Source organism: Pteronotus mesoamericanus, unplaced genomic scaffold (assembly GCF_021234165.1).
Source record: "Pteronotus mesoamericanus isolate MK-2021 breed Mesoamerican mustached bat unplaced genomic scaffold, CSHL_Meso_final scaffold_54, whole genome shotgun sequence".
NCBI lineage: Eukaryota > Metazoa > Chordata > Mammalia > Chiroptera > Mormoopidae > Pteronotus > Pteronotus mesoamericanus.
In genome coordinates, this window is record NW_026555321.1 from 13,475,171 (window position 1) to 13,502,563 (window position 27,393).

General features: G+C 33.8%; 1 protein-coding gene across 1 annotated transcript in view; it reads left to right on the forward strand.

The window, feature by feature from the left end:
- ZNF385D (zinc finger protein 385D) overlaps positions 1–27,393 on the forward strand; it is a 746,594-nt gene that overhangs the window by 148,739 nt on the left and 570,462 nt on the right. The window contains exon 2 of the mRNA XM_054595113.1: positions 11,852–12,070. Coding sequence (XP_054451088.1) covers positions 11,852–12,070 — 219 coding nt within the window. The remainder of the gene's footprint in view (positions 1–11,851; positions 12,071–27,393) is intronic.

Here is a 27,393-nt window from a genome sequence, read left to right on the forward strand (position 1 = left end):
TTTTCTCACCAGCCTTCTTTTCCAGGTGGAACAGGAATCTTTTCTAAAATAAAATTTACATGAATGCTGTGTGTGTGTCTACAGCATGAATACACACACACAGTTGGTTGCAAACCAACTGAGCTGTCTTTTGTGAGAGTCAGATCCCTCATATTTGGTACATGGTTGAGGCCGGAGTAGCTAAGACCCAAATTCTAGCCTTGGTTGTGCCCAATTGCTTTGTCCTTGTATCTTCTGCTATCTGCTTGTGAGTTCTGAAGATTACTTCACCTTTTATAACGTGTTTCAACTCAGCGTGTGCAAGTATATTATGAACAAACAAAAGGAGTAAATGATATTTTGGGAGGTAAGCACTTTGGTCTTTTTGTAAAAATGCAAGGATACTGTATTTTCTGTCCAGAGTTCAATGGGGTTGTAGCAGAGAAGCCTTGAGGATCAGGGCCTATGAATTGTTTTGAGAAAAAGAGCTTTTCGTTATGCATGCCTTTTGCACATACTACTATAGCCTAGCTTTCACTAAGGCTGCAATAAAAGTTGTTTTACTGATAAGCATGATTGAGTTAGAAATGAGTATGAGGCTGAGAATACAACATGAACATTTACCTACTATGCCATCTCATTTGGCTTAAATGATCTCTTACTATTCTATTTTTCTCCTTGTTCATTGTTATTCTATACATTTATGTACTATCATTTGTAATTTTAAAGTTTCCACAGCCTTTTCCATTTACATCACTGGCACTTAGGATCAGATAAAGTAGATCATCTCTCTCACTTGGTAAATTATAGCTGTAATGCACTGTAGTTGATAGTAAATAATATTCCATGCACAGCAACATTTTTTTTTAGCATTTCTGGAAGAAAAACCATGTTTACTTGGAACATTTTAATTTCAACATACCTCAAATAATTAGAATTGCAAAAGGATTACCTGCATAGTACTACTATATATTTAAACATTAGAGATATATGGAATGACAAATCTATGAAGTCTTCGAGGGTGAAAAGACTTCATGGCAGTCTAGTGCACTTCCTCATTATGGACTCTTGGACCATCAAGACTTGAGTAGTTTAATCCTGAGAGTTTAATTCCAAGAAGCATCAATCAAAAGTCCTGTAAGTTAACACACAAATTGCTGAAGATTTAAGATATGGCATAATCAGAAGGAAATTAAGCAAGAAAATGTATGTAAAATAGTTTATCAATCCTTAAAATACAAACAAATGTCAGATTAAAAAACTATTCTAAAGGCAAAACACCACGTCGCACTGAGGTCAATAATAGTAGCATGAGCATGAGTGTTAAATATCACTTTCCCAAACTGGGCTGCGTTTGGTAGCATTAGAAGGGAATAGACATCATGTGTCAATCTCCGTAATTTTACAAATGTGAAAAAATGAACCAGAAGGGTGGAGGGTTTTCTGACGTCTACACACCTGGAAAATGTTAGGATCAGCACATTTTGATGAGATTTGCTCTTTATTAAACTACTGTGAATTCATGATCACAACTCCTTAAAGTGATTTTTCAATTCACCAGAGACTCGGAGTTGATATTCAAATAAAAAAGTTCTGATAAAGTGAAACTTGTGGTTGTATACCCCACATCTCTTAAATAAAACTTTACCTAAATAAAAATGGGAACTTTAAAAAAATAACATCTTTTCAGATCATAAAAGTGAAATAATAAAAACATAAAATATGTATATTATTGAAAATGTATTTAAAGAAAAAAGTGAAGCTACAAAGGTGAAAAAATAAAATATAGTCCTATAACACACTATTTTGCTAAATTCCATTTTAATTACAAAGCAACATTCAAAGAGAGAATTATTGTTTATTTGCTTACTAAAAATAGTTTCTAAAATTAAAATATACTTAGCAGTTGTGGAATATAAATATACTTTTCATAAGGAATTTTTCATTTCATGAAGAACTTTTGTTAGTGAAAATTAATTCTCTGGAGATGAATGGAATACATCCCTTCTTCTTTAAAAGAATTTAATTTTAACTATCCTAGATAAATGGAAAGCGATTAAAGCAAACAAACAAAATCCAACCAAGGAACTTCCTTTCTTAATAATACTGTGGATAGCCTAAATTATTCATGCTGTAGTTTAAACTTGTTTATTATTTTTCTTTCATTAATGGAAATAGATGAATACTGAAAACCATCTTCAATTTAATAATATTTTTAATATATTTAAGACTGTTATTAAGGTTCTTCTCAGTCTTCTTTTTTAGATTTAAGAATAAATTTTTTTTATAATTTAAATTTATAAATCTACTCTAACATTTTAATGGTCTTCACATTTATTCATAGCCTTTTATTCATATCTATCATGTCTTTATTTGGTACTTAAATCTGACTTTAATGAAATATTTTTAAAGTCTTCTCCATGTTAAAAGAGTCTCTATCACATTTGTATAGCTATTTTGTCTCAAATTTACCACACTGCATTACTTTTTTATTTATAACAACTGCTGTAATTTAACAGTAATTTTCAGTTTTGATTCTTCATACAGGGACTAGAATGAAGTTCTTACAAAGTTAATTGACAGCCTTCAAGCTTAAATCGATTATGAAAAAATATATTAATTAGGACTATAGTAAACAACCATTATAACATAGTTTCATCCTTTTAAAAAATGGGTTAATATTTTTCCCTAAGTCAAATTTGATAATTACATATTAGTCAATGTATCCAGTATAGCAAATAAGTTTTCATTTTATATGGCAACTCAGAAAAATCCATGAATTTGCACACTGAGCAATTGAGTGTGTGAAACTACATCCAGGCTCTAAAGGAAAGGGTGTCATAATTGATTAGTGATGTCTTGGATGTACATCAGGTGATAGGGATCTTCATGGGAGGCATTATTTATTTTTCCATCTGTTTTACTCAAATATGCTTTCTATGTGTTTGGATAAGTATATTGCTGGGATGTTTTAAAGCATGTAAGAGAAAAATGACTTAAATCATTTTTACAAAGCTGAGGTGGTAAGTTGTGGGACGTTTTATTGGCCAATACATACATTTCCTTGGAAATTTGGGTTAATTTCTAATTTCATTATTAATTAATGCAGAAGAGTTGGATGGTGTATTATCTATGCTGCATCATCACAGCAAACGTAATGGCTTAAAACAACATGGATTTATTATCTCACAGCTGTGAGCATCAGGAGTTCAGACTTTACTAGCTGGGTCCTCTGAGTCCTCTGCCAGCTTGCAGCTGATGAGAAAAAAGAGAAAAGGTAAACATAAAGTATTTGCTGAATGGCTAATTAAAATGCTCTGACTCAGACTCAAGTTACTCAGAAACATACCAGTTACTTTGGGTGGGCTTTAGAGTTTTGGAGCAAAATGGTTCTAAACAAAATGTATCCTATGAGATCACAGGGTAAATATGCATATGAAGTACTGAGGAAGGGAGACCTGTAGCTGACCTTTTGATTCTTTTAGGCTTCTGGAAGTTGGTTAACAAGATGTCAGCGAGGGCTGTGGTCTCATCTAAGGTTTGACTGGGGAAGAAACCACATCCTCCTGACTCTTGTGGTTGTTGTGTTAGGTAGTAAATGAAGGCAGAGAGGAAGGAGAGGTGCCTCACCCATTGACTTAGCAGTCCTGAGCCTGGTCCATTAAGATTTCCTGTTCTTCTAAGTATTACAAGCAAAACTATGATAGCTCAGGAGAAGGTAAGTTCTTGAAACTCTGTGTGCTGAGAAAGGGAGCCCCTTTAGCCATTTCGCTAATCAAGACAAAGAGTCTTTACTAGCTGAGAAAGAAAGCATTTTTAGCATTTAGCAGTGAGGGAAGGATGGGTATACCTAGAAGCTGATTAAAGTATATAACCCCTGAACTCCAACAGTCGGTGCACTTAGATTAGCTGAATGCCCATTTGTAGCCTCGGCTCAAGTATATAGAACAAATTTACTGAAAACTTTATTTCCTTTATACATGGGGCATTCAGACTGGCCAGGTGCCTGCTTGCAGCTTCATGCTTGTATGCATTTCATAAATAAACTTACTATCTCATTTCCACTATATGTGTTTGTCTCTTGCTTGAATTCCTCTCTTGCGAGCGAGGCAAGAACCGAGGAACAAGTTCGGGGCCAGAGGGCCCCTGACTCAAGTCTCTCCCTGGTAACAGTTGGTAGCATTCAGTTGTTTATGATGGCCTCAGTTTCTTCCTTGCTGTTGACCAGAGACTACCATAAGCTCTTTGCTAAATTGTCTTCTTCATAGGGAAACTAGTAACAAGGCAGTTTTCAAAGTTAGCAAGGGAGACAAAGTCTCTCCATACAAGATGAGCGTTACCATTTTATGTAACATAATCCTGAACATCCCATACATCTAAACACATATCCCATCACCTTTACCATAGTCTATTTGTAAAAGCAAGTTAATTTCTGCAAACACTCCATGGAAGGCATCTTTGCAAAGGTCTGGCTTCCTTGAGGTAAGAATCATAGGGACCATTTTAGAGTGTATCTGCCACAATTGGAATGCACTAATTTTTCGGGGAACTTTTTCTTGATATGAGAAGTGTCCTCAAGCAGCATGAAGATATTCTGAGGAATTAGTAGTATCTGCTCTACTCCCCTGATACCCATAAGGGGGGAAATGTGAAACATTGAAGTAAGAGTTATGTGATACATAAGAATGGCTATGATAAGACTGGATGCCAGTAACATCATGAGAGGGTCTATATTATAAAAAGTATAGACATGGACAACAGTCAAAATCACCCCGATATCAAAACACATTTTAAAAAGATAGAGTCTATGAGGGAAAGAAAATCCTGGGACTTTAAACATTATGAATGAGAGAAAGCAAAGCTGTTTCATAAAATAAACTTAACAACTTATGCATCCAACTGCTGAGTTTGCAAGCCCAAATCTTAATCACAACAAATACCACAGTTTTACTCTCCTATAGCATGTAACTGATTATCAAAAATCATCGTAAATTTCCTACAACCTACAATTTCACCTTCTCCTCAAACTCCACACAGAACCAGGATATTTGCTTATGTGGTATGCTAATATTCCAAGTGTTTAAAAGAGGTCTAGACACATAGGAGGTGCTTAAAATATATTTGTCTGATCACTTTTCAATGATCTTTAAAATCTCCTCATTCATTTTTTGACATAACTTTGCAACAGATGTAAGCCAAAAACAATTTCCTTTTTTAGTCTCCAGAAGTTTTTCTGGGGCAAACAAGTCTTTAAGTTTTATATAAGATGTTTTAGTCGCAAAGCAGATACAGACACACAAAGCTATCTGGTGCATTCTCAAGGGAACAAGGTTAATATTTAAAGTAGCCTCATAAAAAAAAAAAATTCTGGCCTGAAAATTCAAGAGCATGGCTCAGAATCCAGCCTCAACATTCCGGATAGGACGGCAGGGACGCTGAGCGCCATAAATCCAGCTGTCATGTTTTGTCAAAGAGACTCTGGGGACATGACTGACTTAGGAAGAGATTCTAAAATTTAAAAAAAAAATGAAAAAGATCAAAATATTGAAAAATATTTGCATCTTGCTTATAAAAAATAATATATATTTTTCATTGAACTTTGAAACTTTGAGGGATAACTTTAATTGCATTGAAATTTAAGATATACATGCATGTAACCTATTATTGAATATAGGTTCTCATTGAAGAATGAGTTTAAAAGAAAAAGAATTGTCTTTATTTTAATTTTGAGATTAAACCATGAGTTCTTGTTTGGTCACAGAGATATTCGAGCCATGATTTCATGATGAGTCACTTAAAAAGTAAGCTAAGACTTTTTTAACCTGAGGTCTCAAAATAGAAATTTTGATTCAAAGATTATAATTTCATTAACTTACTGCTTTAAAAAGGTAAAGAAATACATTTAAAGTTTCATTCTGTATCTCATTCTGCCATCCTAGTTTAATTTTTACATGAGAAACCATGAATATACAGTAAGAGTTTCATCAACTTGTGAAACCATAATCTTATTGAAATTGATAAATTTAGTTTGATGACATGATGTAATAAAAAACTATAATTGAAGTAATCGATTAACCTTGATTTGTCTCATATAATCTTTGATAATATCGTTTTGTTTTAAAAGTAAGATATTACAATTAAAATATCCTCATTTTTAATTTTCCCAAATAGTAATTAAGTCAAGAAACTATATAAAACAATTACTGTTTATTAATAAAAAACTAATGATAACATATGATGATTGATTTATATTGTCTGCGTTTCTGACTTTCCTCCTATTTATCTTGAATGTCCGATTATTATAGCTACATTTTTGTGATTTATTTGAAATACATTAAATATTGTACATATGCCACTAAAGCTGAATATTGAGCATATAAATATAATTGTATTATGTATTTACAAAATTACAGTACTGCTACTTTTATGTCTACCTAATGTTATGGGACTTTACAGATACTGTAGTTTTAATTTTAAATTCATACTGCACTCTAGTGGGGAATGAAATCAATACAAAACAGTTTTTATGTTGGTGTTTCATAGCACTAATTACAGTTTTACAAGTGAAATGTAGAAGACTGGTATGATATATAATTTTCTCAATGGTGAAATTCTATAAATATAATTTATACATTATTTATATAATATGTTTAATACTTAGCTATTACAGTACAATACAATTTTGTTTCTAAAGAGCACTCACTACTGAAATAGTCCATTTAATTTCTCACAGCATATTTCAAATATACATATAAATGTGTATATGTAGATGTGCTTATATAAGGAAATGTTGAATAAAATTTAAAGGCTCATTTTTCTACCAAGAAGCAAAAATATTGACCAATTTTCCCCCATAAATTTTAAGAATGAGAATTAGATTTGTAAATGTTTGCTTGTAATGTTTTAATTATGATCTTAATTTTATGAAGCAATTCTATTTAATCTCTACACAAGCACTTTGACAGTAATGTCTTTGTCAACACTAAAACCACTTTTCAAATACCTAATCATTTTTTTCACTTTTCTAAGTTTTTTAAATTAAATTAATGCTTTTAAAATTTATTTATAATGTCATCACTGGAAATTTTATTCCAAGTAACTGGCATCAAATCACATAATAGTAGGACAGTATTTTTTATTTTTATTTACTTATATTTTTAAAAAGATTTTACTTATTTATTTTTAGAGAGAGGGAACAGGAGGGAGATAAAGAGGGAGAGAAACATCAATGTGTGGTTGCCTCTCACACACCCCCTACTGGAGACCTGACCTACAACCCAGGTATTTGCCTTGACTGGGTATTGAACTGGTAACCCTTTAGTTCGCAGGCTGGCATTCAATACACTGAACCACACCAGCCGGGGTAGATAGTATTTTTTAAAACCACTTCACTCTATAAATATGTTTACATGATATCCACAAACTTTTATTAAATTTTAAGATGGCACTTAAAAGATTTTATCAAAATAATATTTTACAGTTACAATTGCAGTTGTGAGATCATATTCTTACAAATAATTGCTAATTTTTTGTTATATTTTCCACCTTTTTTCTTACTGAACCAATCAAGAAAAGTAGCAAAAGAACTGAAAACCCTATAAGAATTTGTACAGATTGTACAAAGTACAACTTCCCTTTAGTGAAAATGGTCTAGATTGATGTGTCTTTCCCAAACAGTACCTTTTAAAAAATAAAAAAGCAATTGATAAAGCTCTTAATAATATAATAAACTCTCTAGAGCTTTCAATATCAGCAGATTCTTCTTTCAGACAGAAGATTTTTGAAAACACTGTCTTACCTTTGGGCAATATTTATACTTTTATTTTCTCGAAGAAAATAACAGGGCAAGTAAAGGGAAGGGTCACCAAGGAACACATATAAAGGACTCATAGACAAAATCAATGCAGGGAGAAGGCTTAACTGTGGAAGGTGGGGGTGGGCAGGGCAGGGGAGAGTAATAGAAAAATGGGGACAACTGTAATTGAACAATAATAAAAAGAAATTGATTTTGAAAGAAATAGTAACAAGTTGTCATCACCTGTTATCCTTTGTGTAAATACTATTAAAACAAAGTTTTAAAACATTATCATATAAACATAAGATTTCTATTCTTTTTTCTAAGTAGCTGGCTCTCATCCTTTCTAACTACTTATTTACCAAAGAATCACCAAATATCCATAGATTATTATTTTTGATGAAAAATGATTGCTATACATGCTGTCAAACCAGAATTTTAGCATTATTTTTTCCATGATTTATGGGAGCAAGTCTGTACCACGTGAATTCTACTTGTAAGTCCTTGTCTACCTCATTTAAAAAAACAAATCCATGGTGGAAGAAGACATGCAAAAACAAAAGTATTTTGGTTTAGTTTATTTAAATAATTTACAGTTGTATACTTTTGTAGGTCACTTTTTGAACTCTTTAAAATACAGTTTATTGTGCTCTGAACTTCATGTTAGCAGATGTCATCCACTGATATTTCATTGTTATTTCCAATTACAGAACCTCAGGTTCCTTGGAGATTTTAGAGGCTTGCCATTTTGCCACAGTAGCAGATCCAAGAGCAAGGGATAAAACCAGTCAGGGGCAAAACCATGGAGTCTGACTTTCTGACTTTGAACTAAAACACTGAAATTATTTGTAGGGAAAGCTCAATAAAATTAAGTATTGTTGTCAACTAATATGCACTCTTTTAGATACTTTAATTTTCATCAGTGGTTGTGTGAGTTGTGATAGAGTTGAAATACTATGCTAAAACTGAAGTTTATGAAATCTTTCGTACATAGAGATAGGTTGCATAACACATGTGTGCATAGCTCAGTCTTCATCCTTGATTGGAACAACTTGTAAATAGACACAAGGACTCAGTTGACATGTGTTAGAGGTTTTGTTGATGGGTTGGTAGGTTAGTGATTTAATAGGCAAGGCTGAATGAGAGAAAATGGCTTGGAATCATGGTGCATCTTAGATTTTTTCACACTTTTCTTTCTGAATTGTCTTTACCTCTCAGTTATAGGGCAGCTAGAGAATATGCTGGGCCTTCCATTCAGGGATGCTAAGCCGTTATACTTTAGGTTCATCTATGGCAACTGAGAAGACAAGAATATTAGAATGCAATATTAGGTTGATTTTGAAATATAGAGCCAAAATGGTGAGCCACCAAAGAGGCAGCAAACCTTCCCCTCACCCTCCAATCACTCAGTTTACTTTTTCTGTTGTGGAAATTAAAGAGCAAGAGATGAAAAAAGGAGAGAAGTTGATTTCTTAGGTTATTTTTGTTGTTGTTGTTTTTTTCCCCCCAGGGTACTACAAAAGTAGAGAACTTCCTGATTCATGGTTTAAGGAAAGGAACAGATGATGGTATCTGATCTATTCCTCAATTTAAAAAAAAACAAAACAACAAACCTTTTATTTTAGAATAGTTTTAGATTTGCAGAAAAGTTGCCACACTAGTAGAGTTCCCATATACCTCTACCACCCAGTTTCCTCTACTATTGACATGTTCGATTAGTATGGTATATTTGTCAGAATTAACAGACAAATAATAAACATTAATCTACTGAAATTTTTATTTAATGATTCCAGACAAGTGAGTCAAGGAAGAAAATATTTATATATATATATATATATATATATATATATATATATATATATATATATATAAAATGATGTGTTGCAAGGGCTCAGGTACTGGGACTATCTTTGTCCTGTGGCCTAGGTCTGACAAACCTAAACCATTCATTCTATAGGCTAAAGCTTCCTTTTTGGATTATTCCTTCCAAATATATGAGTTTATCTTCTTCATTATAAATGTAATTAGACTTAAAATTTTGAAAATATAGGAAGAAGGCCAATTCTAATCCTACCATTAAACATCAACTCCTACTAATATTTTTGTCTTATTTGTACTTTACATATTTGTAAACATATTATGTGTAAATTTATATGGTGTGTTTTTTACTTATTGTATGAAACGAATTTCTCATGTTATAAAATTTTCCTAATCTACTTCTGTTGGCTACACAATATCACGGTGATTAAATATATCATTTACTTAATCTTTTTCATTACCTAATGATATTTGAGATAAAAGACTAAAACTATAAATCAATTCTAGAAAAAAAGTTTTGAGACACTCTGAATACAACCTGGAGTATATACTGAAATTCATTTACTTACTTAAAATAAGAAAAGCTAATATGTTTATATATTTTGCTTTAATTAAAATTATGTAATAATTACACAGTTTACAAATTTTCTTTTAATGACTATTTAAATTTACCTAAGAGAGACAAAGACTTTCCTTTTAAAAACAAAACTATTTTAAATAAATTAGTCCATAAAAGGCATTAATTATATACTTAAAAATCTTGTACTCTTTTTAGATATTAAATAGTGCCCTCGATATGCTTTAAGAGCTAAAACTATTGTTTTTCGCTTAAGTTCGGTAGAGTTTTTTTTTAATTACCAGCAAATTAATTCTTGCATATTGTTAACATTATCTGGGCCTTTGTTATCTCATTCGCCTGACCCCAAAGTCCATACCCTCTCCATCATTCTAAGCGAGGTGTATAACAGCAAGGAAAATCTTATCTTGCTCATCAGTTCATCTTTACCACCTAGAAAGTGCTTGCCACATTAACATAATGATTGCAACTCTGACTGGTGTGGCTCAGTGGGTTGGATGTTGCCCCGCAAACTGAAAGGTCGCTGATTCCATTCCAGGTCAGGGTACATGCCTGGGTTGTGGGCCTGGTCCCTGGCTGAGGGCATGAGGGAGGCAACTGATGGATGTGTCTCTCACACATCAAAGTTTCTCTTCCTTTCTCTCTCCCTTCTCTTCTCCCTAAAAATAAATAAATTTAAAAAATAATGATTGTTTTCCTCTCCCAATAATGACAAAGTCTACACAATAAATTCTTGAGGAATGTGGAAAATTAGAATGGAGAAATCATGTCTGAACCATAAGAGTTCTACACAGTCCTGAGTAGAGAAAACACAGAAAAAAATTCAGAAAGGAGTCATTATTATTTTAAGTGATTCATAAATAAATAGTAGAATATGTATTGCAGTAGTTACTTTAATTATTACCATTTTAAGCCCAGAAATGTTGGAAATAATTAGTTGCCTTTTTTCTTTTAGATTTGAGTATAAAAAGCATGTATTTATCTAAAAATAATATATGCAAATATAACTCATAAAACAGTTACACTTTTTTATACCCTGTGATCATGCTATCTTGAATATTTAGAACCTGTCTTGTGCTTCTGATATAAAATATGATATTTTAGCAGTTGAAACAGTTTTAGTATTTTTGTATACATAGGTTATAGCCACCTAGATATAAATGACTTTACTTAATTGGAAGAAATAAAAATAAGAGAATTTTATTTTGTCCAATTTAAAGGGAAATCTCTAACATTATATTAATGAATACTAGAGAACAAGGTGATTAAGAACCTGGAATTTGGAGATCAATGAAATAGTGCTTATCCCAACTATATTGGTTCTTAGCCTTGTGAGCCTATGCCAGCTATTTGCCCACTCTAAACCTTTGTTTCTTCAGTCATGAAATAGGGAAACTTAAATGCCTAATCTATTATGATGATGATTAAATGTATGTTAAGCAATTTCAGACATTTAACATAGTATTTGACATAGAAAAACTAATGTAAAATATTTGTCATTTGTGTTCCAATATAGAGGCTGTTCATTTTTGGATATTGCAAGAGCAACCTATTCTAGTGGGACAAAGTGAAAATTTTGAGTTCTAAGTGTCTGAACAATCTTTATTTGCTACCCAATTTAATTATATAAAGGAATTCAGAAATTTTGAGCAGCTTATTCTTACATTTCTTTGCAACCCTAGATTTCACTTGTGCACAAGATGGAGAAAGTGAGGCTGAATTTTTACCTGATGACTTTGAAGAAAAACCAGAAAGAGAAAAGAAACATACTAATTTCACTTTGTGCAACGTGTGTAACATTCAGCTGAATTCGACAGCGCAAGCTCAAATCCATTATAATGGCAAGTCACATCAAAAAAGATTAAAACAGCTCAGCAATGGGATGTTGAAAAATGACAACGGTAAGTTTTTCTAAAAATAGGCCTTCTCAATTTCACATCATCAACTTAATTTACTTGTATAACTACAGATGTGAAGGTAAGAGAACAGATTAATTTCTATTTTTAAAACCCAGGAAAAGCATTAAATGAAAGCTTTATTAGCACAGTACACTAAACTAAATAATTTCTCACATCTGTTTTGGAGAAGAAGAGAACATATTGTTTGTTGTGTATAACTAACTGTATTAAGGTGTGATCATTACCCTGGTCATTTGTTATTATTTGAAAAAGTTGACATTAGAATTCCTTGATGTTTGTTTGCCTTTTAATATGGTTATTTTGAAATGGGCATCCTTTTATATTTTACATAAAACAGTGTGGTTTGTCTTGTGTGTTAAACAAGAAAAGGAAACACTTTTGTGGCTGAAAACTTTTCTGAAAGAAAGGGTTTATTGAACTAAAATGCCAGCCACATTGTGGGGCCTTCAGTCTGAACTTTCGACAGCAGGGCTAGATGGAGTAGACAATTATATCCACTGTCCTGTAGTTGATGGGCTTTTTTATGGAAACATTTTGGGGAAGAAAGATGTAAATTGTTTTGAAAGAATTTACATTGGCTGTACATAGAGGCGGTAGGAGACATTGAAGTGGGGCTAGTTCTTGGATAGGTACATAGTCTACAAGGGACAAATGTCCACTCCATTGGATTGGTGACGGGTAACAGTGTAGAAAATGCTTGTGTAAGCAAGAAGCAGAAGTGCCTGGAGGTCAGGGGCACCTGGCTATTCTTCTTAGGAATCACAAAAATAGCCACCTTTTGTTCAGAGTTTCAACATACATTCAGGAATGTAAGCAGTGATGGGTTGGGTTTGCCATGCAGTTGTTGACTGGTTAACTTCTCTTAATCTCTTCCTTCCTCCCTCTGGCTTGCTGTAATTTAATTTATGACATCTCAGAATTTTTACCTTGTCATATGTGTATTAGAGGCTTCAATTTGTTGGTCAGATTGAAATTGATTTGAAAAAAATACATATCTTTTAGAGCAGTGGTTTAACCAATAAGACTATGTATTAATATACACAGATTATTTTAAATTGGTAGTGAAAATTCATAGTTTGTTTAGTCATTTTAGACTATATGTTGATTTTAGGAGTACACGCACTTAAAAAATAGCACAAAGATGCTTTTGGGAACAAATGGAAGATTATTAGAGAGAGCTGGCGATGTGAGAGAGGGAAGGGTAGACCCCGGCACTAGGGACGATGGAGAAGTAAAACAATAGCAACAACAGAGCGTTACAATACTGTATTCTGGTGAGATGTTTCATGTTTGATAAGTAAAATACATTTTATCAAAATTTTAATGATGTTTAAAAATGTGACTAAATTATGATCGGTTCATATATTTGACATCATGAAGGTTTTTAAATGTAATTTCATAGTTTGCTTCAAGGTTACCAAATCTTGAGAAGAAAACAACAGCACATGTTTTAAATGGAAATTATTTGTACTTTGCTTTGTATTATTTAGAACGAATAAGCTGCATTATTCCCTCCATACTTCTCTTTCTGTTGCATGACAAATAGTTAATTGTGGGTGTGATTGGCCAAACAAATGTAAAATTAAAAATAGTCATTGGAAAGTAAGTGAAAACTGCTGAATTCTATAGGCATAAGGTGAATTACAGAGGCAAATGCACTTATTGTCATGTTTAAAAATATGTATTTCACAGCCTTTATTTTGAAATTCTTAAGGGAAACCTATTCCTTATCATTGATATTTAGGTAAAATCCTCTTAAGCACAGTGTGATTCAAATTCAAGTTTATTTTAAGTATATGTTATTACAGGTGATAGAGTGAATTTTGGTGTTTTATTTCCCCTACCTGGGTATTTACAAATTTCATTTGGAGAAGTAATGAACAATAGCATAGAAAGAAACTAGAACAAAAGGTACACCTGGTTTAGAAACTCAGATCAGAGCTATCCCAGACAAAACTTAGAATAGTCACCAACCTTTAAACCACAATCATAGGAATGAGTTTCCTCAAATCAAATATTTAAAAATAATTCTATCAATACACTTATTATGAGTTAGCATTGTATTAAAGATTTTATGTACATTTCTAACTCATTTTTTTCTTACAATCACAGATGTTGCCATTATCTTCCTTTTACTAATGTGGACATTAAGGATAGCTTCAACTGAATAGTGTGCTGAAGATCACTCAACCACTAAATAGCCAAACTAGCAAACTCAGGTTTGAATTGCAGTACCCGCACTTATAAAATCTAGTGTCTCCCCAAAACAAATAGTCTGTCAAAACGGTGTATTTATTCATTCAAAAAGAGAAATGACTGAGAGAACACAAAGAATGAAATTCTATCACAATCCCAACAATACATTGATCAATATGATACTTAACAAATTTATATTGCTATTTTTTCTATCATATTTTTTCCAAGGCACTTTTTAGTAAAGTAATTAAAAACACCCATGAATTGTCAGAACACTTGGTTTAGGTCCTATTAGATGGGCCTGAAATTATACATCAGAGGAGCCCTCAACATTAGCTATGATTATATCTAACTGCAGGTAGGTCCAACAAGCTGACCTACTGTATCGGTTTTATTTTATTCTTCCTATCTTTGTCATATTTGAGTTATTTTAGTAAGCCTGGTTTTTTATTTTTATTGGGCTGAAAATGCTACCAAATAATTCAGTTTTATCTAACAGTATTCCAGAGTATTTTAGTGCTCATTGTTTTATAATACATAAACCTAAAGTATTTCCACTCTTATCTTTCACCTTAGCATTAAATTTTCTTTTATTTAGAAAGAAGGGTAAATAAAATATTACTTTCTAGCTCTCATTAATCTGTCTTCTTTTCTCTTTGAATTGATTGTCTCAGATAAGGTTTAAAAATGTCAGGAGATTTTCAATTTACAAGACGTTTCTTTGTAACATTGGTAGTTATTAAAAACAAAACAGTTTCACAGAATGTTCTGCTACCTCAAAGCTTGATTTTATATATAAGTTATTTATATATAAATTTGTCTCATCTTTTATCTCCAAGGACTATTTGTGCTTTTATAAAATGACAATAGACTAATTAGAACTTGCCCATAAATTTGTGTATTCATGTTATTTCCTTTGGGGTTCATTTTATTTAATAATGATAATAGCTCTCTTAATTATATCTTGTCCAAATTAGTATATGGCATATTGTAGTGTGGCAGTAAGGAATATTGCTTTCTTCACACTGTCATCTCTCTTATTGACCATTTCCTTAAGAAGGGTCAGCCAAGGTGAGACAATGAAAAAAGCTGATATGACATTGCCCAGCATTACATAATGACATTTTGCTCTTGTGGGGGTGATCTATGCTTTGTTATCATTGAAGGATAAAAATATGGGAGGAAGTGACAAATGCTAATTTTACCATGTTCAGCTTTTAAGTAGACTCCTGACTTTGGTTACTAACTTTTTGTTTCCTGGGAGAAAAAATGCATTGATTATTTCAAAAGAGGTGGAATAGTGGCCACTAGCTACTTGCTACACTTGGACCTGATATTAATTCCATTAAAAGATACCATCTTTATCAACAACAGAAATTTTTTTAATCCAGTTTATGTCCCTGATAAACCCCTCTTTAATGTAATTCAGCTTGGCCCCTACTTGGAGACCTCCCCAGCAGGCTATTGCACCCAAAAAGTGAAATCTAGTTCTTTGTGTCTGTTATTAATGAAAAATTAGGTTAAATGACCATTAAGGAAAGCCATAAGGAAAAAAGAATGAATTAAATACATGCCACTTAATTTGGGAATAGAATTTATTTGTGATTCAAGAGATTTCTGTTTGTGATTCTCTGTATGTGTTTGTTATGTGCATGTTTGTGGGGTTTTGAAGAATGAAAGGAATTGGGAGCTTATAGAAATTAAGTATAGAATAATTGTTTTGTGCACCTGGCCTTCAGGTCTGGTTAGCACAGTAAGAACTTCCTCTTGGTTCCTCACCTTTTGCCTCTTCCTATTACCAAACACTTCTAGTCATAGTGTTTCTGTACACTTCAAACTTAGAAAAACAATCATGTTTCCACTTTTCTAGGTTTGAAAGTATGTTTTTTACTTCACTTTTATTCTTTTATCTTTATGTTTCCCATAAAAAATGGTTTGCCCATGGTAACAGACCTAGTAGGTAATAGAGGTGAGATTCTTTTGTATATAAATTTTCCTTTCCTGAACATGATATTTTACAGTTAGAGGCCAACCCTATTTAAATTGGCTTCCTAATTTCTATAGCATCACCCCAGGAATGATATGCTTCTTTTTGTGCATATTATCAAAAATACTAAACAATGGTATGAGCGCACATATGTGTGTGTATGTTTAAGATGGTACTAAAGATTATCTTTTTAGATTTTAAGGATATTAATTTTGTCTTAAGAGAAAAGAAACAAAAAATTTAAAATAGCATCCCAGATTCATCTATTTGCTCTCCTTGTCTCCAAAATTACACTGCTGGGACAGAAGAAACTTGAACATAAAAGTAAGTAATTCCATAGCAGCACTGAACACTTGTGAAGAGTAAAATTAGTGAGGACCTTCTGGAAGATTTAAAGGAAATGGGATGAAAAAAGGTAAAATGCTGAATATAAATAAAAATAAAGAAACCCTCAGAAGTAGGAAAAAAGGGTGCTATCACTTAGCGTTCCAATAAAACTTCAGAGTATCTCTAAGATTAATCTGAACTAACCTTTAAGGTGGGGCTCACTGTTTGAGGAAAACTGTGATAAACTTACTTTTGTTGGTTTTCAGTTAGATATGAAACATAACTGGCTTTCCCAAGCTAATATTGGAAAAGTAAAGAGAAAATTGGTCTCGAGACTAACAAGTTAGAAAGGTCAGCGTGAACGCCCCAATGTGGTTAAGGATAAGAAGATAGAACAGCTTTGTCTAATATGAATATTAAATTGGTTACCTTTGAAAAGTGTGCTGTAGTTCCCTCTTACATATTACCTGTGTAACCTTCAGTAAAGACAGCCTTGCTTATTGATATTTTATGTAAAATTAGATTCCTACTTGGGATCTAGCAAGACTATCCAGGTTTAGACTGACACTGTGCATGCAGCTAAAAAGTCAAAGGATAGATTACGTTGCACTCCCCATTTGCAACTCCTGGTATGGTGGCGAAATCAAAGACACAAGCAGGACATATTTACCATTCATTTAAATTTGCTGGCATTGACAGGATAGAGAACATGAACATAAGTTTCAATTTAATTATTACTTGAGAGAAAACACATGATGAAAAAGGACATAAGCTTTTACTTCAAGATTTTTATTCCAGTGACTCAATAGAAGTATAGAAACACAGAGGATTGTGTGAACTAATCAATGAATAAAAGCTAAGAAGGCTGTGGTTTCAAAAGGATAAGAATAGAAGCAAAATTAATATAATAATATTTAACTTAACACATATTAAACAAATAGTTGTATATGCAATAATAATTCTGATGAAGAATTCATGTTTCCTGAATTCAAAGATTATGTGCAATTTTCTCATGGAGATTATTGGTGCAAAATATTTAACTAGCAAGAGGAATATATAGTCACATAGCTTGAATAAGGAATTAACAAGATTCTTGAGTATAACACTCTATGCTGTGTGGTTGCTATTACATTAATTTAGAATAATATGGTTGATGTTGATAAACTGCAGAGAGGAAAAGCTCATTGGAAGGTAACAAATATAATAACTTGATCCATGTATGTATTCAATTTGTATGACTAAGATGTGAGTTTTAGCCTCACTGTTACAATAACTAAAGCTGAAGAAGTTGTGATATAGCCAAAAAAAAGAAGAATGGGAAAGTGACCTTAACATTTATTATTTATAGGAGGAAAGAGAAAGGGTATCTTAAGGAGATGAGGAAGATATCAGAAACATAAACGAGTTACATTTGTTGTGCTATTAGAAAAATAATTTTTTCTAATACTATTCTAATAACTATGTATTTCTTTCATCATATTTGACAAATTAGTATAGTTGTTAGCATCCATTATGTATATCAGTAAACCAAGACAAAGAAAAGTAACTTGCCCAAGTCACCTAGGTAGAGAGAGGTGAAGCCAGGCCCTGAACCATAGCCAGTCGGCTCCAGAATGAAGTCATCTGCATTGAGGCGCCATGACCTCTCATGCCCAAGGTCAGCTAGGATTGCTCCCAAGTGTAGAAGCCAAAGGAGGAGGGTTTCAGAAAAAGGCAGAAATTACTAGCACATGTAGAAAGCTTTTTCAGAGAGGTCAAGAAAGACAACCTGATCTGGAGACCTGGAAATTGTAAAATGACAGGTTATGTTTGAGAAGTGAACTCAATGAAGTGGGCAAAGCAGAATTAGATTTTGAGAGCATAAGACAGTGTTTTTCTAATTGATCTTTGGGCCTTGTGTTTCAGAATCACTCTGAGTGCTGTCAAAAACTCAGATTCCTTAGGTATTCATTCCAAAGTCCTTTGATTGGGATTCTCCAGTAACTTTAGAAGAAATAGGTAACAGGTAAAGGAGGAGGGCCAAAGAAGAGGAATGGGATGGCCATGGCCTATTTTACATACACATTCACAAAAAAAGCTCTGCTGTATGGATGTTTTAGTGACCATCTGTTTCATTTTAATATATGCTGGGGAAAGACTAATTGTAAGCCCAAGAGACTAAGTAAAATGTTTTCTTCTTGTTATATTTTCAGCGATGTTTTAGGGACTTTCATAGAGCTACAAATCATGAAACAAAATGAATCTAGCTCTGATGGTTGGGGTGCGTCCCAAGGATTGTTGCTAATTTGAGGAGTGAATAATCCTTCTGTGCAGGGGCAGAAGGGCTTTGCACCTCACAGCTTGCTTCTGCCCTTACTCTCTTGTGTGGCATTCTAACCATCACATTTTACAACTTCATCATAAAAGAGTGCCCAAATGTGTATGCTTTACCTTAAATTACTTCCTTCGACAATATTTTGTATGTTTTCTTTTCTTCTTCTTGTGTCTTCACATGTTGAGAATGTTGTGTTCATTAGTTATTATTTTCCTGGAAGTAAATTTATATGTTTAATCTGATAAATACTCAGGGAGTAATTGTCACCATACGCTGATGCCCAATATTCTGTCATTTCCCTTTTCATCGTTTCCTATACCAGTCACACATGTGCGAGAGCCCTTACCTCTCAGGTATTGCTGTACCTGAGGAACTGGGGCAAGGGATTTTCAGTGTTTTTCTTTCACTTCATTCCTTAACTAAAATTCAAAGTTTATATTTGATAAATTGATTTTAACCCTGGGCTACCTGAATATTCTTTTGAATATTGTTATTTTTCTGTATCTCTAATTCACCCATTATTAAATATAAAAGAGACCCAAATTGAAAAATGTTAACAAACAACTATATCATTCTTATTTTATTTCAACAAAAGTTGAACTATTGCTTCTATCACTTTTTTTCAGGGCAATAAGAGGTTTATAATTATTCTTTGTTATTCTAATTTAAACTCCATTTTTAAACAGAAAAATGACAATTTTATGAAAGTGGGAACTTTTTTTTCTTCTTTAATTATTTTCATCAGGACTGCCAAAGTTTAGCACGATAAATTAGAATAGTGTCAAAAACCCTAACACATCTTATGGATACTCAATAAATATTAACTTATGATTATAATCCTATCAGGCATGTTTTATTTACTCAACAAGTCAAGGACTCCATTTGTCAACATAACTAATGAAAATGTCCCAAAGTTTATAGTTCCTGCAATCAGGCTTTTATTCTTACTTCCATAAAACAGAATTCTATTTTAAATAGAATAACCTTAAGAAATGTTTTAAATTCTAAAAACACCTTAACAATGTATAATATTCTCACAAATATAAGCATCGGGGCTTATTTTAATTCTGCTGTATTTCTGAGACAGAAATAAAAAATGAAAGAGGAGACCCCTATAGCCCATGTGCCTGATCCTGAAATAATTTCTTTACCAAAGTATCAATAATACTGTCATTGTCCATCATATAATCAGATTGAATGACTCATTCAGTGATGCTTAAAAATCTCTTTTGTCATTATACCCTTTGTTGACTACTTTTATTAACTTAATATAGAAGGCTACCACCAAATATTATGCTATCACAATAATTTTCTGAGGTTCAACTTATAAACAAGTTTTAAAACCAAAGAACATATTTCTTTTGACATCATTTGATGAGCAATGATCTTTTTTCCTGTAGAGATATAGTGTTAGTAATTCAATAGTTGAAGAATTTTTAATTTAAAGCCTAATAAAGTTATCTAAAATGTTCCTGAGTTATTTAATATGATAAATGCTGCATATTTGCTCATCACATGTGACTATGGGATGCATTAAAATCAAAGGAACGGGGAAACTGGAAGTGAGAGGAGACATCCCAGAGAGGTAAGGTATATAGGGTTAACTGAAAAGTCCATTTAGTTTTCCATAAAATAAGAGACACATTTTTCATTTTCACCGATAACTTCATTGATTTAGATATTTTGAGTGTGTCAGCTATCTGCTGCTATTGGCTTCTAGTGGGCAGAGGCCAGGGCTGCTGCTAAATGTCTTCCAATGCATAAGGCAGCCCCGCAGCAAAGGCTTACTTGGCCAAAATGTCAGTAGTACCAAGAAACTTCACAAACAACTTCTGACATGTTTGATCAGTCACCAGTCACAGTACCTTCTTCACAAACTGCAAAAATCTTTTTTTATTTTTATTTTTGCTTTTCAGTTGCGTTTTTACCTTTCTTGAAATAATAAAGCATAATACACCAAAAATGGTGCATATTTTCTTCCAACCTCAATATTATAATGGCTGCACAAAAATTCACCAATTTTGATGTTTTAATAATGCGCACTGATATGACAGCTGCCACAATACAACCTAACAAAATTGTTTCAAATGAAGTTAAAGACCACTAAGCACTACCAGAGTCATTGTACAGAAAAAAACTAAATGAACCTTTTGGCCAACCCAATATTAGAGATTTTTATAGAAACATTAAGACCTGAAAGAGTCTTTTTTGGCCAACACTTCTTTTAGGACTCCAGAGTAATTCTACTTTGTCTGCTGAGTTTTGCCAAGTGAAGAGATCGGGAAACGAGAGCTTAGGTTGCATACCAGAGTGTTCCTCAATTTCTTTCTGATGGAGAGGAAGGACTCAGATGTTCCCTTGTCCCTACATGGTGAAGTCCTTCGTAACTGAATTAAAGGGCTACAGAGTCTGGCATGGTGAGGGGCAAGGAAAGCCTGCATCCTAGAGTTGGGCTTGGTTCGATAATGTGGTAGGGACTCGGAGTGGTTTGCAGCATTAATATGAATCAATATAGGGTCAGGTTAACAGGTGGACATCCTGGTTCCTGATGTACATAAAAATGAAATGATCTTCAGTTATAGCGCTAGGACTTTATCAGCAGACATTGCTAAATAACTGTCATATGGGTACCCAACCAACCACACCCCAGGAGACATCAGCCTGCATATTCTCAAGGACCAGCATCCTGAGGCCAGAGATTACCTTCCTTGCAATTTGTTCACATAAACTTGTTCCATGTACCAAATCCTTCTTAAACAGGAGCCAAGGATACAGAGATTAAGCTGAAAAACATAAATATAAAAACTAAAAGTGACTGAAGTATTTACAGGGGATATTTGAATCAGCAGAGAGGTACTATGATTAACACATTAAGATATTAATTTGCAACTCTGCTATGTGTCATGGTGTGGAGGTAAAAGTTACTCAGAAGGTCCTGTTAATATGTAGCTGAGGATGAGTGTGCGCAGGGCCAGACACATCACCTGTAGGGCTCAGTGCAAAATGCAAATGTGTGGTCACTTGCTCAAACTCTATTAAGAAATTCAAGATGATGACAGTAGAGCATTAAACCGGGCAAAGGGCCACTGTTAGTGCGGGGCTCTTTGTGCCTGCATAGTTCACAGAACCGTGAAGCTGACCCTGGCTGTGGGCTTGCACGATGGGGTTAAGGCCTTCGGGAAGACTTGGCCCTGTGGGCAATGGCTGCTGGTCAGACCACTAATTGCAGCATGTAATGGGAGGCCTACTTTGACTCAAATGGGACTATGGTACCAAAGGCAAGAGTACTAGAGCCCAATCAGCAGAGAAGATGCAGTTCATTCTCAGTGGGAGCATTTCCAAAGCAAGAGAACTGAATGTGAATTTACTGGCTACAGATCTGTACATTGGAGGTAAGCAGGGAGCCCAACAACCATGTAGAAAAATGGTTGTATGTAGTTGTATGTAGTTGTATGTTAGTGAATGTTTAACATCTCTCCAGAAAATAAAAGATACGATTTGTAACAATGCCTCCTTGCCCTCATGGCTAGTTTCAAGCTACCACCATAGCATCACCAAACAGAGTAGGGAGGAAGTACACACAACTGGTTCTCATGAGCCACTGCAAGGCTTTACCAGGTCCCTGGTTGTATGTATGACCAGTGGGTTCAGAAGATAGTGCAAGGACTTGTGTATGTAGAATAATATTGAGGTATGCCAAGTAATTTTGCCTTAAAGATGTCCTAATCCTTTAGACTGGTGGCTATGCAAAAGGCACCTTGCAGATACGATTAAGTTAAGGGTTTTGAGATGGCCGTGGTCCTGTATTATCTGGGCAGAACAAATGTATTCATAAGGCCCTTTTAAGAGGGAATCAGGAAGGTCAAAGTCAGAGAAGGAGAGTTGAGGACACAAGGTTGGAGTGATGCACTTTGAAGATGGAGGGAGAGTTCACAGCATACAGGTGGCTTTAAGAGGCTAGAACGTTAAGAAAATGCTTTCTTCTTAGAGCCTCCAGAAGGAACATGCCCTGCTGACTCCTTGATTTTGGCCTGTAGGACCCATTTCAGGCTCTTGACCTCCAGAACCATATTATAAATTAATTTTGTCTTAAGGCACGAAGTTGTGAGAGTTATAGCCGCAATGGGAAGCAAACGCACATGCCATTCTCTTCCTTAGGACTTATTTGATTTTAGGAACATATCATATAAAAGTATGAAACTAATTGGTAACAGTTGTATATATAAGCAACCAAATGCTGTATTACCATAACAGTGCTAGGTAATCACTTTTAACTCTAGTACAAGGCAAAGTATTAAAAATAACTATAATCTAATTATGTTAGTGAATACACAACAGCAATAGGTGTAAATTGAGACTCATTCTTTGCCTTTAGTGCTCCCCAAAGGGTTGACTTTTAGTCCCTTATCATATAAGCCAGGAGACTTAATGCTCAGTCAATTCATCTTCTGAGGGACCCACCTCAGATGCACTTTACACATGATCAGATAGGTCTAGATTTTCACATGCATATAGCTGAGATTCAGCTAAAGCCTATACTAGTTATATTTATTTAAATTTTATTAGAACAACAATAAAAACAATTCTATTCAAATAAAAAATAACTAAATTTTAATCTGGATACTCCTTTTAAAAATATTAAAATTAGTTAAAAAACTAATATGTGTGCATTCACAGTAAGCTTGTTAAGTCAGGCCTTAACCACTGCCCCATCCTTCTATAATTTAATGCATTAATAGGCTAATTGGGTTAGTGGCCTGAAGGAAGAAATTAAAAATATTTATCTTCTACCTAATACTCAGTGCACTAGATATGGCTTCAGTGTAAACAATTCTTATTCAAAACCCAATTGAGAATAAAAGTAAGCATAAATTGAATTATTGAGCTAAGAAGAACCTTTCTTTTGCCTATTTCATATTTCCTGGGATATTATTTTTATAAGATTCTAATACTTAATTTCTTTAAGTACAATATGGTATAAATACAACTCTTTTCTACTGAGGAATATTTATATAAATAAAGCAACAAATCTATGTATATGTGTGAGTATATAATATGTACACATGTATGAAAATATGGAAATATGACTATTCTGAAATAAAAGCCTTCCTGAACAAGACATATTATGCTGTTATTGGTTTGTTCCCAGTTCCTTCTAATTACCTGTGGCATTATTTTATTTACCTTGCCTATTTAATAAGATTCTTGAAAGAAGCCAATGAGGTAATGTAGATGGAAGTTTCCACAATCTCTTTTTTTAACAAAGAAGTGAATTTTAATTGGGTATTTCCTTTGAAGTAACTCTGAGTTATTTGAACTTAAAAAGCTCCAAGAACTTCATGGGGATTTAATTCCACATTAAAACCAGGAATAAAAGGCTTATGAATAAATGCAGGATTTTTGAGATTTCTGTATGTTTCTTACACCCAGAAATTAATCATCATTCTGTAGCACTGAGCACTGATAACATTAATGCCCGAAGATCTGAGCCTGTGGACAGCAAAGAGGAGGAGTAATGGCGAAAGTGCACTGTCTTTCACAGGAGGCCTGAGAAACGAGGGGGAAATGAGCAGTGCCCACTGTGGAAGGGGAGGAACACAAACAGAGTCCCTAGGACTTGCCAGAAAAAACAACGAAAGAGTATGAAGAGCAAATGAGCCTGAATCTGAGGTGTGGGCCCAGGTAGTTGAATTCATAGACACTTGTATGGGGGAACTCTAGATAAGTGGTACCAGTCAACATCTCCTGAGTACTTGGCAAAACCCAATTCTGGGCAGGGGAGCGGGGAGGACTCTCTCAAATTTATTGAGTCAGAAACTTTGGGAGGATGGCTGAACAATTTATGTCTTAGCCGTCCGGGCACTTCTGTTGCAAGCTCGAGTTTGAGAATCACTCCTCTACATAATAAATACTGTCTGAGAAAAAATAATTTTAAGATTAAGTAAGGTTATTTATGTATGTTCAGTGCAAACACACAGTTAAACTTCAATAAAATAAGTGTTAGCTCAAATTATGGTTAGCTCTTGTTCAATGCTGGAAAAGTAAGAGTTGGGAAACTATATATATATATATATATATATATATATATAGTCTCTCTATATATGTATATACACACATACACACATACATGGACATGCATACACAGACACACATATGTACATACACATATAGACTTTTATGACTTATAGTGTCCTTTAAAAATTGTTCAGGGACCTGTAACACTTTGACCTGCATACATATTATATGGGGACTGAAAATGCAAATTCTGTTTTAGGAAGGTCTGGGGCAGAGTCTGAGGTTCCACATTTCTAATCAACTTCCTAGTGCTGCAGTTGCTACTGGTCCAAGGACCACACTTTGTGTAGCATGGATCTGGGTCATGGCCTCTTTTACTCATACTTGGCAGTTCTTTACAGCCCCCAAAGTAATCTCAAACGAAAATTGAGTACTCATAGGAAAGTCAAAGGATAAAAGGTCAGTAGTAAGTTGGAACCCTCTGGAGTTCATGTCATTTACTCTTTTGATTTGTAGCTTTTGTCCATCTTCCTTAGGGAGCAATTTAACACTTCTGAGAAAAGAGAATTAGGAAATTATTCATAAATTCCTAAAGTTTTATGGTCATGTCCCATTAATTACATACCTTTAGAAAGAGAAAAATAGTACTGGTGGACTAAATAAAATGTGATCCAGATGCCCTTAGACAAGCCATATATAACTACAATTATGCAGATCCTTGCAAACCCATCTAGGAGAGTCCATGCTCCGCCTTTGCTGAGTAAATCTTTCTTTCCTTCTTATTTTTACATCCATGGTGTTTGTTTCTTTTTAATTGTTTTTCAATTACAATTTACATTAAATATTATTTTGTATTAGTTTCTGGTTTACAGCATGGTGGTTAGACAATTATATACTTTACAAAGTGTTCCCCTGATATTTTCAGTGTCTACCTGGCACCATACAGTTGTTAGAATATTATTGACTATATTCCCTGTCCTGTACTTTACATCTCTGTATTTTGCGACTACCAATTGGTACATCTTAATCCCTTCACCTTCTCCACCAGCCCTCATCCCCAACCCCCTGCCTTCTGGCAACCATCAGTCTGATCTCTGCACCTATGAACCTGTTCTTATTTTGTTTGTTCATTTAATTTGCTCTTTAGAGTTCACATATAAATGAAATTGTAAGGTATTTGCCTTTACCAACTGAACCTTTCACATTTACTTTTTTGAAGCCAAACTTAGTTTTAATTGGTTATTTATGTATATAGATTCTTGGTGGGTAGCCACATGGATCCCATCAAGAGGAATTTTAAAATAATAAAATTTTGTGTAATTGTGGTCAGCACATTCTTTGGCAGTTTCAAGGGTTTTCCAAGAAATGATTGAAAATGTGGTCTACACTTTAATAGAGAAAGCTGAGTGGTGTTAAATGGGTCTGTCCTTTAACCAGAACAGTTAAGTGATTGAAAGCGGTGGTATAACAGACTAGAAATGACGCAACTTATTTACGTGGAGCCCATTTCAGTGTGAATCTCTTCACTCCTTCTGGACTCTGCTCATTTAGGTCTGATAAATTTGTAGTTGATTGGGTTTGATCAAGCTGTCCTACATGGCTGAAGACAAATTTATAAAGCATGTTTTCTAACTCAGTTGAGTTTCTTTCAGTTATGTGGTTTTATATGAAGTTGTTACACAAATTTTACACAATTGAAATTCTAATCATGAAGCTTTTAGTCTAGAGTAGCGTTGAATACTAAGGATAAACCAAACCAAACTAAATTTTTATAATAAACAATCATAAAACAGTTATCACAGGAATGCAATACTTACTCGGTGTCAGTCTCAGAAATGTTGTCTTTAAATCCCCATTAAATAAATAAAAAAAATAATAATCAAATAGATAAACTTCCATTCCTCAGGTCAAGCACCTTCTGTGTTGAAGCCAGCAGCTCCGGGCTCCCATTTTCCCTACCCGAAGTGCAGCAGAAGATAATTTGGAAAGTATCTTTCCTGCTCATTACAGAAAAAAAAAGAACCCTCATTGATCAATGAATTTCATGACAAATGAAAGACTAGGGGAAGTGGGTAGTAAGTTCTAGAGTCAACTCTGACTACTTCATTGTGGAGGAAATATTTTCTGAATGAAGGTATCTTGAAAATTGTAAATTTAAAGACTTTTTAAGAAGTTGCAGATATATAAAGGATAATAAACATTAACCAAGCTCTTGAATGGACGAAGAATAAAATCTCCTTTGCCAGAATTTCTTTGGGAAAAATCACATGATCTCTGCAAACTCAAAAGGGCACTTTGGCATGTAACAGCTTTTAAGAGTGCCTCTTAAAGCATTAGGTTGAAGCTTCAGTTTTACATACCTCATGGGCAGAATTTGGCTGCTTATTTGGATTTTAAATTAATTTGACGCCTTCCTAGGAAAATTAATTTTTGAACATGAAAACATTTCATTGCCTGCTGCCCTTT